This window comes from Oryctolagus cuniculus, chromosome 6 (assembly GCF_964237555.1).
Source record: "Oryctolagus cuniculus chromosome 6, mOryCun1.1, whole genome shotgun sequence".
Lineage (NCBI taxonomy): Eukaryota > Metazoa > Chordata > Mammalia > Lagomorpha > Leporidae > Oryctolagus > Oryctolagus cuniculus.
Window position 1 is genome coordinate 120,069,756 of NC_091437.1, and position 13,777 is coordinate 120,083,532.

Consider the following 13,777-nt stretch of genomic DNA (forward strand, 5'->3'; position numbering starts at 1 on the left):
GCTGAAGTTGAGTGGGGTAAGTAAGTTGCCAAGGAACATATTGCTGCATTTCTATAGGTTGTGTATTCAACTGCAGAGAAATGGGAATGGTTGAGGAACAACACAAAGGTGAGTTTGCCCACTACTGTGGGAAAAGAACAGAAACAGCAGGATGAAATGGAAAGATTTTAAATTGAAAATGGAACAAGAAATTACTCATTGAATGAACTTTTCAGGTGTTTGATTTAATTCTTGGAAGGAATTCTTTGTGAGTGATCTGATTCTTTTTTTTTTTTTTTTTTTTTTTTTTGATGTATCCTCTTAGCTTGCAATAAAATAGTACATTAGGACCTTTTCTTTATCTGCCTTTATTTTTTTAACTATAAAATGCAGTTTGAAAACCATATAGCCACTATCTCTATATAGCCAATCTATAACTATATTACCACCATCTAAGTGTGCGTTTTCATTATACCTATTTTTTTTAAAAGAGGTATCTTACTTTTTCTTTTCCATATTTGAAAGTGGGACAAACGCAGGAAGGATGTCATCTGCTGGCTTACTCCCCAGGTATCTGCAACAGGCAGGGCTGGGCAAGGCTGAAGGAGCTCAGTGCAGGTCTCCCATGCGTTAGCAAGGACTCTCCTCCCAACTATTTGAGCATCATATGCTACTTCCCAGGATGTACATCAGCTGCAAACTGGAAAACAGCCAGCACCTCAGTCCAGGCATTCCAATATAGGATGCAGGCTTCATAAGCCTGTCTTAACTCTTCCCCACTGCCAAACACCCACCATGTTTCCACTTTAAATCTGAGAGAAAAGGCACAGCCCCATAGTATGAGCTTTAATAAACCACATGGCAAAACTTAGGCAAATTCATACATAATACAAGTGACCTGTAGTGTTGGAACTTAAATGACACATTCCAATGACTTAGCTTCTTAAGGTAACTGTTTTGATGAAGATTCATGTTTGTTATAGATTTCTACTTTATATAACTTCATGGAAATCTCTTGTGGTTTAATCCTCACACTGAATTTGAATCATGTTGTTTCTTAAAAGCCACATTCCCTGCTTGACCCATACAGTGTACTGGCTTGATCAAGAGCTACATTGGCAGGGCCAGCGCTGTGGCACAGCTGGAACACTGCCACCTGCAGTGCCTGCATCCCATATGGGCGCCGGTTCAAGTCCCACTGCTCTACTTCCTCTGATACAGCTCTCCTGTGGCCTGGGAAACTACTACTAGAAGGTGGCCCAAGTGCTTGGGCCCCTGTACCTGCATGAGAGAAGAAGCTCCTGGCTTCAAATTGACATAGCTCTGGCCGTTGCGGCCATCTAGGGTGCTGAACCAGCAGATGGAAGATTTCTCTCTCTCTCTGTCTGCCTCTGCTTCTCTGTAACTCTGCCTTTCAAACAAAAAAACCTAAAAAAAGAAAAGAACTTCATTGGCCAATGTCAGTTCTGAGAGCTTGAACTGTGTGTAAAATTACTCTTAATTAGTGTTCACTGACACTGAAAATGGGATATATGGTATGACCCTAAAAGTATTCTAGAAGAAAGTTCTGGGTAAAAGTGACCTTGTGGAAATAGTGTCCCTTTCAAACATTAGACAAAGTCATTAATGCCTCACTGTCTAGACATATAGCATGGTCATTGCCATGTGTGGGTGTAAGGATAATGGGTTAAGAATTCTGTTTAACATCGTATACTTGACAATTTGAAACAACATGAATGTGCTCAGTATTTGTGTTTGCTGTTGCTTAATAAATAAATGTTATTACAGGAAGTGTTGCAGCGTAGGATTGATTTGGCTGTTTTACCCAAGAGGGCATTTGCAGACCTACAGAAACATGGGTGGAATCTTGAGTGATGGCAAGCAATCCTTCTGAGGTTCCTAGAGAATTCTCTAGATGTACTGCCCCTGGTTTCTTGGCTCAGTTTGAATTAAATTTGGGGTTAGAAATAACTTCGTTTTACCTCTCCAGACTTTTCCTTGACTTATCGTCTCAGGTTTAAACTTTGAGAAGAACAGCTCAGTCCCCCGATATGGAGCCTCTCAAGTTGAAGATATGGGGAACATAATCTTAGCCATGATTTCAGAGCCTTATAGTAAGTATTGCTGTTGTAACAGCGTGGCCTAGAACTGATCCCACCATCTGTCCCTCAACTACACCTCCCATTGTTTTGTCTTCCTAATAGCTAACATGATGACTTGCATGTTCTTACTTTTAGATCACAGATTTTCAGATCCAGAAAGAGTGAATTACAAATTTGAAAGTGGCACTTGGTGAGTACTTCCGTATTACCCTTTTGAGTTTTTTTGTTTTTACTCAAAATGTGACATTTAACTTGCCTTACGTTTTAGTAACTTTACTTAAACCTTTTGTCAATCTTCTATAAAAGATTTTGTTACTTAATGTAAACTTGGATATTGAAATTAAAATTTAATGAGGTATTGGCATTTTTTTCTCCTTTGATGACCTTAGGTACATCATACGTTCATATATGTGATGCTTATTTGAATCTTTTCAAATCTGTCCATTCTTTTGCATGGAAAACTTCCAAAAGAAAAACCATGGGGTTTAAAGGAGTTCATGATTTTTCCCAAGATAAAATTACATTCTATCAGTTTCTACCTTAAAGCAAAGAAATAATTGGGAAAGAGCATGAAGTGATGGGATCTCTGTTTGTAATCATAGGTAGACCTAGTTGAGTTTGTAAATCACTAGTGATTTGTGAGATCGCCTGGTGCATAAACTGAATAAAAACCTTAGGACAGATTTGCCCGTAGAGAGACTGAGTCCTGTTTAGTTGTAGAGAAAGTGACTCATTAGGAAAATGTCCTAGGAGTACTGAAAATGAATACGGGAGGGATAGAACATCAAAAGATGTCAGAATGTATGCTAGGTAATTTGCAAATGACTCACTGAGGTGTGGGGACTCCCAAGCATTTCCATAAACGCCCTCTGATGGCTCTCTGGTTTGATAGGGAGATATTTTATAGTAGACTGTGTGTAACACACATTCCTGAGGTGAGTTAATTGCCAGCCCTAAACTTTGCAGGCAAACTAGATTTCAACTCCCTCCTATACTGGTGAGATCTGAAAATGAGTCTAAACCTATCCTCCTTGGTTGTAGGAATTTTCAAGCTATAAGGATGTTGGGAAAACTTTGCTTCCTATAAATTGATCCTGGGTACTTCTGAGTTTGTGACAAGCAAGCAGCTCTTCAGCTGATGGCTGGTTTGCTGGACAAGCTAGCTGGGTTGCACCTGTTTAGGCAGCCATATGTCTGTATGTCTGCAGAGAAACACCTAAAGAATACGTTGACCTGAACCCAGATAATTTTTGAGGTTATAAAGAAAATCAGGCAATATTGAAAATCTGTCCAGATGAATAAGGTTTCTTATGTGTAAGTAGGCAGATTGACTCACGGAGGGAAATAGGTGTCGGATTTGCTTTCGCTGTGATCAGTGTGCGACCTGGAGTTTTGCTTCCTCCACAGCAGCAAGATGGAACTTATTGATGATAACACTGTAGTCAGGGCACGAGGTTTACCATGGCAGTCTTCGGATCAAGACATTGCGAGATTCTTCAAAGGACTCAATATTGCCAAGTTGGTTTCCTTTACTCTCTATTTTATTTAATAATCCCAAAGGGGTCAAGGGTTTCCTGTCATCTTCTCTCCACTATATATTTTCCCACCTGCCATCTGTTTTGTTATTTTCAAAGGGGAGGTGCCGCACTTTGTCTGAATGCTCAGGGTCGAAGGAATGGAGAAGCTCTGGTTAGGTTTGTAAGTGAGGAGCACAGAGACCTAGCACTGCAGAGGCACAAACATCACATGGGGACGCGGTACATTGAGGTATGTCCTCCCACAGCCAGAGACCATTGACAGCCTTAAGTGAGTGTCAAAATATATGGAAGGCTCGGAAACTCTGTGCTTAATTTTCTTTTCTTTTCTTAGGTTTACAAAGCAACAGGTGAAGATTTTCTTAAAATTGCTGGTGGTAAGTACATTTTATATAATGTGGCTTTAGCTAATTAGCTTCTCAGCACTGTAATGAAATGCCAGGGCAGGCTAACCTTGTAGAAGAAGGTTACTTTCACCTCAGTTCTGGAGGCTCATACTCCAAGATAGGGTGGTCCTGATTGGTTCTGCCTGGTAATGCTGTTCTTGCTGGCACGGAGTCCACAGGCAGTACAGAATGCCCTATGGCAAGAGCAGGGCTCTTGGTCTCTGTCTATGCATCCTTTCTCCCTTTCGTTATAAAGCCACCAAGAGTGAATCATGGGGGCGTCTTAAAGTCTTAATGCAAGCTAATCACTTCCCAAAGGCCTACCCTAAACACCATAATTAGATTTATTTATTTATTTATTTATTTATTTTGACAGAGTGGACAGTGAGAGAGACAGAGAGAAAGGTCTTCCTTTGCCATTGGTTCACCCTCCAATGGCCACGCTGTGACCGGCGCACTGCACTGATCCGAAGGCAGGAGCCAGGTGCTTCTCCTGGTCTCCCATGCGGGTGCAGGGCCCAAGCACTTGGGCCATCCTCCACTGCCCTCCCAGGCCATAGCAAAGAGCTGGCCTGGAAGAGGGGCAACCAGGACAGAATCCCGCGCCCCGACCGGGACTAGAACCTGGTGTGCCAGCACCGCTAGGCAGAGGATTAGCCTGTTGAGCCACGGCACTGGCCCATAATTAGATTTTATATCCGCTTAGTATCATTAACATGAGACTTTGAAGACTAAATTCCTGAATTAGAGGTCACAAATTATGAAACCATAGCGATTAATAAAACTAAAAATTTTACATAAATACCAAGAATAGATAAATAAAATCATGGTTTTTATTTCCCAGTGAAACATGGAGATTGATTTTTTTTGGAAATAAAAACAAAAACAAAAACAAACTTCTAATTTCAGTAAGCTTCGTGTAAAACATTTGGCTTAAGTCTTGAACCAACCTACTGTATAGGGAAAGCATCCCACACTGGAGTGTCTGTGATCAGGACCTGCCTCTGTTCCAGTCCAGCTTGCTGCTAGCACCTGGGAGGCAGCAGGTGATGCTTCAAGTACTAGGGTCCCTGCCACCCACATGGAAGGTCAGGCCTGGCAAACCAGCAGATGGAAGATAGCTCTTTGTGTTTCTTGTACTATCTATTGCTCTGCCTTTGAAATAAGTAAATGTTTTTCAAAAAAAGAAAGTAGATACTTGGTGTAGCAGCTAAGTCACTGCTTGGCTGCTTGCACCTCATATCAGAGGGCCTGGATTTGTGTCCCCACTCAGATTCTAAGTTAGCTTCCCTCAAAGATTATCTGGGTTCAGGCCAAAGTGTTTTGATTTAAGATTTATTTATTTTTTGAAAGGTAGTTACAGAGAGGCAGAAGCAGAAAGAGAGAGTCTTCCATCCACTGGTTTACTTTTCAAATGGCCAGAATGGCCAGAGCTGTGCCAATCTTAAGCCAGGAGCTTCTTCCAGGTCTCCCGCAGGAGTCCAAGCCTTGGGCCATCTACTGCTTTCCCAGGCCATACCAGAGATCTGGATCAGAAGTGGAGCAGCCAGGACCTGAAGGACACTTATATGGGATGCCAGTACTGTAGAACGGGGCTTTAACCTGCTGCAACTCAGCGCTGGCCCCAAAGTGGTTTTTTTTATGATTTATTTTCTTATTTGAGAAGCAGAATTACAGACAGAGGGAGAGAAAGACAGGTCTTCTATGCACTGGTTTATTCCCCAGATGGCTGCAGTGGCTGGTGCTGGGTCAATCTGAAGCCAGAATCCAGGAGCTTCTTCAGGTCTCCCACATGTATGCTGGGTCCCAAGTACTTGGGCCACATTCCACTATTTTCCCAGGTGATTAGCAGGGAGATGGATCAGAAGTAGAGCAACCAGGACTTGAACATGTGACCATATGGGATGCCGGCGTCACAGGTGGAGGCTTAACCTACTATGCGACAGTGCTAGCTCCAGTCAGAGCATTCTTTAGGTATTTCACTGCATGCTGATTGTAGCAGGTAATGGCTCAAGTAGTTGGGTCCCTGCCACCCATGTGGAAAACCCAAATGCGTTTCTGAGATCCTGGCTTTGGCCTGACCCAGCCCGAGCACTGTGGTCATGTGGGAACAGATCCAGTAGATGGAAGACTTTGTGTTTGTCTCTGTGTTGTTCTGCCTTTCAAATAAATAAACTTTATTAAAGAAATTGTACTATATAGGGGCAGCAGGTGTTTGTCCTAGTAGTTACAACATGTGCGCCCTTCCTCAGCTCCAGTTTCCAGTTCTAGTCTCCTGTTGATGATGGACCCTAGGAGGCAGCCATGATGGCTCAGGTAGTTTGGTTCCTGCCACACAGGTGTAAGACTTGGTCTGAGTTCCTGGCCTTTGCAGGCATTGTGAGTTGGAGAGTGTTCCAGTGGATGAGAGCTCTTTTTTCCTCTGCCTCTCAAATAACTTTTTTTTTTTTTTAAGATTTATTTTATTTATTTGAAAGATAGAGTTGCAGAGAGGGAGAGACAGAAATCTTCCATCTGCTGATTCCCTTCCCAAATGGCTGCAATTGCCAGGACTGGTCCTAAGACCAAAGCCAGGAGCCAGGAGCTTCTTCCACATCTCCCATGTGAGTGCAGGTGCCCTAGGACTTCAGCCATACTCCTCCACTTTACCAGGCACATTAGCAGGGAGCTGGATCAGGAGTGGAGCAGCTGGGACTCTAAACCAATGCCCATATGGGATACAGGTGTACCAGGTGGCATTTTAACCTGCCGCACTACAATACTGGCCCTTCAGATAACTTTTTATAAGTACTATATAAAGGTCAAAGGATCATATGAAATCGTGTACAAAGGGAAGTGGTAGTTCTTGAAACCAAAGAGTCTGAAAAGTTGTGTGGTTTTGTTTTGTTTTGTTTTGTTTTGTTTTAGATTAATCTATTCATTTGAGAGGCAGAGTTAGAAGACAGAGAGGTCTTCCAACCACTGGTTCACTCCCCAGATGGCTGCAACAGTCTGAGCTGGGCCTATCTGAAGCCAGAACCTGGGAGCTTCTTCCCAGAAACCACTGGAAACGTCTTTCAAACAGGCCTATTGTAGTACCTAGCGTTAATCTTTTAAAAAGAAAATTACACCTATTGCCAAATTTTACTAAGGTGACTTTACTTAAATATGAAGAACATTGCATCCCCACATTAGGTACCCCTGGTTAAATTTTTGCAGTAATGGAGTCCTGTTGGCACAATTTGATATATTTCTGTTCTGCCACTTATTTCTTTAGATTGGTGTGGGGAACCTTGGGAAACATTTTTCTGCCAAGGATCACTAGGATATTTCTAACATCATTCACAGGCCATAAAAAATTATCAGCTTAAAAATTAGCGTTCTATAAATGTATTGAATTTTGAGTCCTGCCTGTGGTTGCCTTGGTAGGCTAAACCAAATGATTTCCAGGGTCTTATGTAGCCTGCAGGCTAGACATTCTCCACTTCTGCCTTTAAAACTTAGGACTTTGAGTTTAGAAGAGTTTCCAAAGCTCAAAAGCAATGTCTGATGTTAGTTGAAGATAAAAGTATTTGGAGTTACTGTGGTCTTTCCTGGGTCCATGTTCAATGCACTGCAAACTGGGATGGCAGAGTGAACTCATCTTCACTTTGTTGCCTGGGATTTCATTGTATGTTGGTGGCATGCTAGGAGCTTGATATTAAGGGAAAATGTTCATAGTGCATGAGTTTGAAGGATGTGCTTTTGAGTATTTGCTACGTGACCACACTGTATGTAAAGCTTTGCATCGGTGATGTTGATAAACACTGAGACCGTGTGCCAAATATATTCCTTATCCTAATCTCTCTGCTTCAGGGATAGGAACATTTGGCCTGCAGGTCTTTTAAGCCCTTTGGAATCATTTGGTCTGACCCTGCCAAGGCAACTATAAATGGGACTCAGAATCAATAAATCTATGGCAGGCTCATTTTTAAGTTGGTAATTTTGTATAGCCTACCAATGTTATAAATATCAAAATAGTGGCTGGCGCTGTGGTGTAGCAGGTAAAGCCGCCACCTGCAGTGCCAGCATCTCATATAGGTGATGGTTCTAGTCCTGGCTGCTCCACTTCTGATCCAGCTCTCTGCTATGGCCTGGGAAAGCAGTAGAAGATGGCCCAAGTCCTTGGGCCCCTGCACCCGTGGGATACCTGGAAGATGCTCCAGGCTCCTGGCTTCAGATTGGCCCAGCTCCAGCCATCACAGCCATCTGGGATGTGAACCAGCAGATGGAACACCTCTCTCTTTCTCTGCCTCTGCCTCTCAAATAATAAATTAATAAATCTTTTAAAAATAAAATAAATGTCCAAATGATCCTTGGAAGAAAAAAAGTTCCCCTCCCATGCTGCTTGAATATATTTAAATATGTTTGAGCTTTTCTTAAAAGTAATCAGAATGGGACCAGCATTGTGACGTCAGTGGTCAAGCCGCTACTTGCAACACCAGCATCCCAGATGGACTCCCATTTTGGGAGTGAACCAGTGGATGGAAGAGCTGTCTCTTCCTCCTGTCTGTAACTCTTTCACATAAATAAAAGAAATATTAAAAAAAAAAAAGAGGGTATAAAAACAAAAAGCCATAGAAATATAGTGATATATATATGTTAACCTACTTAATTCTCACAACATGTGATGTAGACAATTTTGCAGGTAAGAAAACTAAAGTATGGAGGTTAAGTTTAACTAAGGTCAGACCTCAGCAAACACCAAAACCAAGATTAGACCCAGGCATTCTTGCTCTAGGATCTGTACCATGGCTCACTTGGTTAATCCTCTGCCTGTGGCGCTGGCATCCCATATGGGCGCCAGGTTCTAGTTCCGGTTGTTCCTCTTCCAGTCCAGCTCTCTGCTGTGAGCCAGGAAGACAGTGGAGGATGGCCCAAGTGCTCGGGCCCCTGCACCCATGTGGGAGACCAGGAAAAGCACCTGGCTCCTGGCTTCAGATTGGCGCAGCGCGCTGGCCGTAACAGCCATTTGGGGGTGAACCAAAGGAAGGAAGACCTTTCTCCCTGTCTCTCTATCTCACTTTCTAATTCTGCCTATCTAATAAAAGAAAAAAAAAGACAGATGGTTGTTGCATGATTTGATTATCTGAGCAGCTTTCTCAATTAAGAGGGGGTGTTTTATGAAAATGATAGGGAAAGAGTTTGTTCAGGGACAAGAGATTCCTAATTCCTAGGATCTTAATCATTATGAATTCAGTATGAATGTGGGTCTGAATTATATATTCAAGATAATGCCAGGAATTTTAGTGTTTGAATGAATAAACATGATGTCTTAACTCTTGGTTCCCCATGCTTCCTTATGTTTGTTTTCCCTAGGTACATCCAATGAGGTAGCACAATTTCTCTCCAAGGAAAATCAAGTCATTGTGCGCATGCGAGGGCTGCCTTTCACAGCCACTGCTGAAGAAGTGGTGGCCTTCTTTGGACAGCATTGCCCTATCACAGGGGGGAAGGAAGGCATTCTGTTTGTCACCTACCCAGACGGTAGGCCTACAGGGGATGCTTTTGTCCTCTTTGCTTGTGAAGAATATGCACAGAACGCATTGAGGAAGCATAAGGACTTGTTGGGTAAAAGATACATTGAACTCTTCAGGAGCACAGCAGCGGAAGTTCAGCAGGTGGGTTTTGAAGATGATGTGGTAACTGTATATTAATTTCTTTTCTCCTTTGAAAACAGCCTTATGCTAGTCATTATGTTAAAATACACTTTGAAGAATATAGAGAGTCCAAGGAAATGAGAATTGTCTGACTCCATAACCAAAAGAAACCATACTGTGTCTTCATATAACTAGAGCAGTGCTGTAGAGAAAGCTTATGCATTCTGTTTCAAAACTACTACATGTCTTGAAAGCTTAACCATGTCTAAAATGTGTATCTCATGAAAGTAAATACTTCTTCTTAAAGTTTCTCTATTGTACATTTGAGTGCAGACTTTATTTAGAAATTCCATTATTGTGTACTTGGGTTGCTTTTTTCCTGACCAAAAGAAATTTCCACATACACATATAAGTTTCCTAAGAATGCTCATAATTAGTCAAGTTTTCAGGTTTTTAACATCTTGCCAATTGTATTTTCCCAAAAGGCTTCATCACTTTCTTGCCTACTGGTTACTTTCTATCCTAGCTTTAGAATTCAGAGTTGTTGGATTTGTTTTTAAAGATTGGCATGACAGTGTGGGTGACACACACACACATACACAGGGAGTGAGAGAGCGATATCTTCTACCAACTGGTGTACTTCCCCAGATGCCCACAGCAGCCAGGGTTGGATCAAGCCAAAGCCAGGAACGAGGAACTCTGGGTCTCCCACATGGATGACAAGAACCAAGGTACCTCAGCCATCATTTGCTGCCTCCCGGGTAGGGTAGCAGTATGCTGGATTGGAAGCAAGGGAGTACTTGTTCCCAGGCACTTTGATATAGTATGTGAGCTTCCCAAGTGTTAGTGTAACCCAGTGTCCTGCAATGCCTCCCCTGGCATTGTTGGTTTTGAAAGGCAGAGTTACAGAAGGAAAGATATTCCATCTACTGGTTCACTGCCCAAATGGCTACAATGGCCATGGCTGGGCCAGGCATCAGCCAGGAACCTGGGAATCCAACCAGGTCTCCCACCTGGGTGGCAGGGGCCCAAGTACTGGACTATCTTCTGCTGCGTTTCTAGGTACAGTAGCAGGGGGCTGGATTGGAAGTGCAGTAACTAGGACCTGAGCCAGAACTCATATGGGATGCCAGCGTTGTAGCCATTTGGCTGCTTAACCTGCTGTGCCACAATGCTGGCTGCACAGAATTGTTTTTAAGGCACAAAGTGGGGCAGTCACTTCTCCAAAATGTACTAAGATCCAGACCATGAAGCCATCTGTAGGATCTCATGCCTTTTGACTCTTCTTGGCTTATCATCTGCACATGTCTTCAGAGGTCAGTTTGTATTTCCTTTGTGATGATGTCATATATGCTGCTGTACACGGCTCTTCAAACTTATTCTGCTTGTTTCCCACAGTGAAAGAATTCTTTTAATGATTCTTTTGGTCTCTTTTGCAAGCATTTAGGATACTTAACTCTATTATTATTTCTGTGAGTTCATCCAATTATTTTGTCTAGCTTATGCAACCTACTGTATATTGTAATTTTAAAATAATTGCTCAAGAATGCTCTTACCTACTAGGATGTCATACAGTGGTTTTGGATATGGGTGAGCTTCTTCTCCATTTCTCCATCCCAGTTGACTTGCCTATCAAGTGTCAAAGTAATGTGGCTTTGCCACTATCTTCTCTTCATCACTAATAATCATTTCATTCAATAAATACTTGCTTAACTATTGTTTGGCAGGTGTTGTAAAGTGTTTGGCCATTTCCTGTCCTGAATTTGTCAATTACTACGTTGGTTTTTCTGTTCTTGTTCTTCACCTTATGCTTTTGTTGCATCTAGATTGCATAGTTTGGTACTTTTTTGTCAAGTTTTTGTGTCTCTGTTACAGCATTTCTTTGGTTGTGCTTTGTTCTTTGTTTTTAATCACCTCTTATTCTGACAGCAACTACACAGGGAATGAGTGAGGAAATTAGTCCACATTTTTGAGAAAGACTCACTGATTATTTTCTTTTCAGTTTATTTAATGTTAAAGGCTGTGGTGGTTAAGTCGCTCAGAAAATCTGTGGATACCATAAACCAGGACCTAGCTCTTAGTATTGTGAAGTAGCTGACATGCTCTAAGACAAAGATGGATGAAAAGCCTGCAGGAAGGGTTTTGCCCAGGACAATTTTTCTCAAAAATGCACCTGACCAACCATAATCCATTCTCAAGATGGCTGAATTCCATGAATCTAAAATACGCTCAACATCTTGTCTTTGCACCGTCTCAGAGTCACATGGAAACTAAATTAATATGGATCTTTCTGGTCACCAAATTTTTTTTCTGTTTTAAATTATCCAACCATTATGTCATGTACTACTTTGTGATATTTTATATATATGTACATGTATATAATATTTTAGATTTATTTATTTGAAAGGCTTTGTTACAGTGACTGAGGGGGAAAGGTTGATCTTCTATCCACTGATTGACTCCCCAAATGGCTGCAATGGCCAGGCTGGGCCAGGCTGGAGCCTGGAACCAGGAGCTTCCTCTGTATCTCCCATGTGAATACAGAGGCCCAAGCACTTGAACCATCCTGCTTTGCTTTCCCAGGCACATCAGCAAGGAGCTGGATCAGAAGAGGAGCAGCCAGGACTTGTACCAGTGTCCATATGAGATGCCAGCATCACTGGTGGCAGCTTTACACACCATGCCGCAATGCCATCCCCAGAATTTTAGTATCTAAAGTCATTATTGGGGGACTGGTGCTGTGGCTTAGCAGGTAAAGCCGCCACCTGCAGTGCCAGCATCCCATATGAGTGCCGGTTCAAGTCCTGGCTGCTCCACTTCTGATCCAGCTCTCTGCTATGGCCTGGGAAAGCAATAGAAGATAGCCCAAGTGCTTGGGCCCCTGCACCCACGTGGGAGACCCAGAAGAAACTCCTGGCTCCTGGCTTCAGATCGGCCCATCTCCAGCCATTGTGGCCAACTGGGGAGTGAACCAGTGGATAGAAGCCTCCCCCCTCCCCCCCGCCGCCGCCACCTCTCTTCTCTCTGTTGTAACTCTTGACTTTCAAGTAAAAAATAAATCTTTAAAAAAATAAAAGTAAAGTCAATGTTAGGCCTGTGTTTTCTATATAGAGCCTTTCTCTTTATTTCTTGGGTTTAGAAGTGGACTATGAAGATGATATTAATGGGACTATTGTGTAATTAGTGAAATGAAATCTAATAAATTGCAACTGAAGTCCACATTTAGCAACATGTCCAGATTTTTATAAAAGTGGCAAACTTTAAGATACTTACCCTAAGGGAAATAGTGATAGAATTGTCCAGGTAGACACATCCTCAATCTGAGGGCATTGCATTGTGTGTGGTGTATGTCTCGTTGGGTATTTGAAGAGAGTGGGTATCATGCTTTGCAAGTTAAAATGCGTGAATGGCTTCCTTCATTAGTGCCTCTCAAACTTGAATGCACTTATGAATCACCTGGAAGTAAACAGCAGATTTGTATTTACAAGGGTGGAGTTGAGTTTGCATTTCTAGCAGGCTTCTCACTGCTTCCTGTGCAGGTCTGCAGGCTGGCAGTAGAAAGGCTCTAACTCGCTTCTGCTTTGTTTTGAGCACAGGTGCTGAATCGATTCTCCTCGGCCCCTCTCATTCCACTTCCAACCCCTCCCATTATTCCAGTACTACCTCAGCAGTTTGTGCCTCCTACAAATGTTAGAGACTGTGTACGCCTTCGAGGTCTTCCCTACGCCGCCACAATAGAGGATATCCTGGACTTCCTGGGCGAGTTCTCTACAGATATTCGTACACACGGGGTTCACATGGTATTGAATCATCAGGTAAGAAAGGTGCTGCCTAGAAAATTTAACTGACCTCTGCTTTCTGATTATCAAAGGCTCTCTTCTAATAAAAAGATTGCAGGGGATGGTGCTGTGGCATAGTAGGCTAAGCCTCCACCTGCAGTACCAGCATCCATCCTATATGGGTGCCGGTTCGTGTCCTGGATGCTCCTCTTGTGATCCAGCTCTCTACTTATGGCCTAGGGAAGCAGCGGAAGATGGCCCAAGTGCTTGGGCCCCTGCACCCATGTGGGAGACCCAGAAGAAGCTCCTGGCTTTGGAGTGGCACAGCCCTGGACCTTGCGTCCACCTGGGAGTGAACCAGCAAATGGAAGACCTCTC

The 13,777-nt window shown here is 42.7% G+C and overlaps 1 protein-coding gene across 6 annotated transcripts in view; it reads left to right on the top strand.

The window, feature by feature from the left end:
• The window catches only part of ESRP1 (epithelial splicing regulatory protein 1), a 60,255-nt gene that overhangs the window by 19,497 nt on the left and 26,981 nt on the right, over nucleotides 1–13,777 (top strand). For 5 of the 6 annotated variants that reach the window (XM_051843918.2, XM_017341442.3, XM_051843922.2 and 2 more), the window contains exons 5-11: nucleotides 1,995–2,093; nucleotides 2,217–2,271; nucleotides 3,489–3,599; nucleotides 3,716–3,848; nucleotides 3,951–3,993; nucleotides 9,340–9,641; nucleotides 13,217–13,435. In XM_051843918.2, coding sequence (XP_051699878.1) covers nucleotides 1,995–2,093; nucleotides 2,217–2,271; nucleotides 3,489–3,599; nucleotides 3,716–3,848; nucleotides 3,951–3,993; nucleotides 9,340–9,641; nucleotides 13,217–13,435 — 962 coding nt within the window. The remainder of the gene's footprint in view (nucleotides 1–1,994; nucleotides 2,094–2,216; nucleotides 2,272–3,488; nucleotides 3,600–3,715; nucleotides 3,849–3,950; nucleotides 3,994–9,339; nucleotides 9,642–13,216; nucleotides 13,436–13,777) is intronic. The other variant, XM_051843919.2, reaches the window with a different exon arrangement.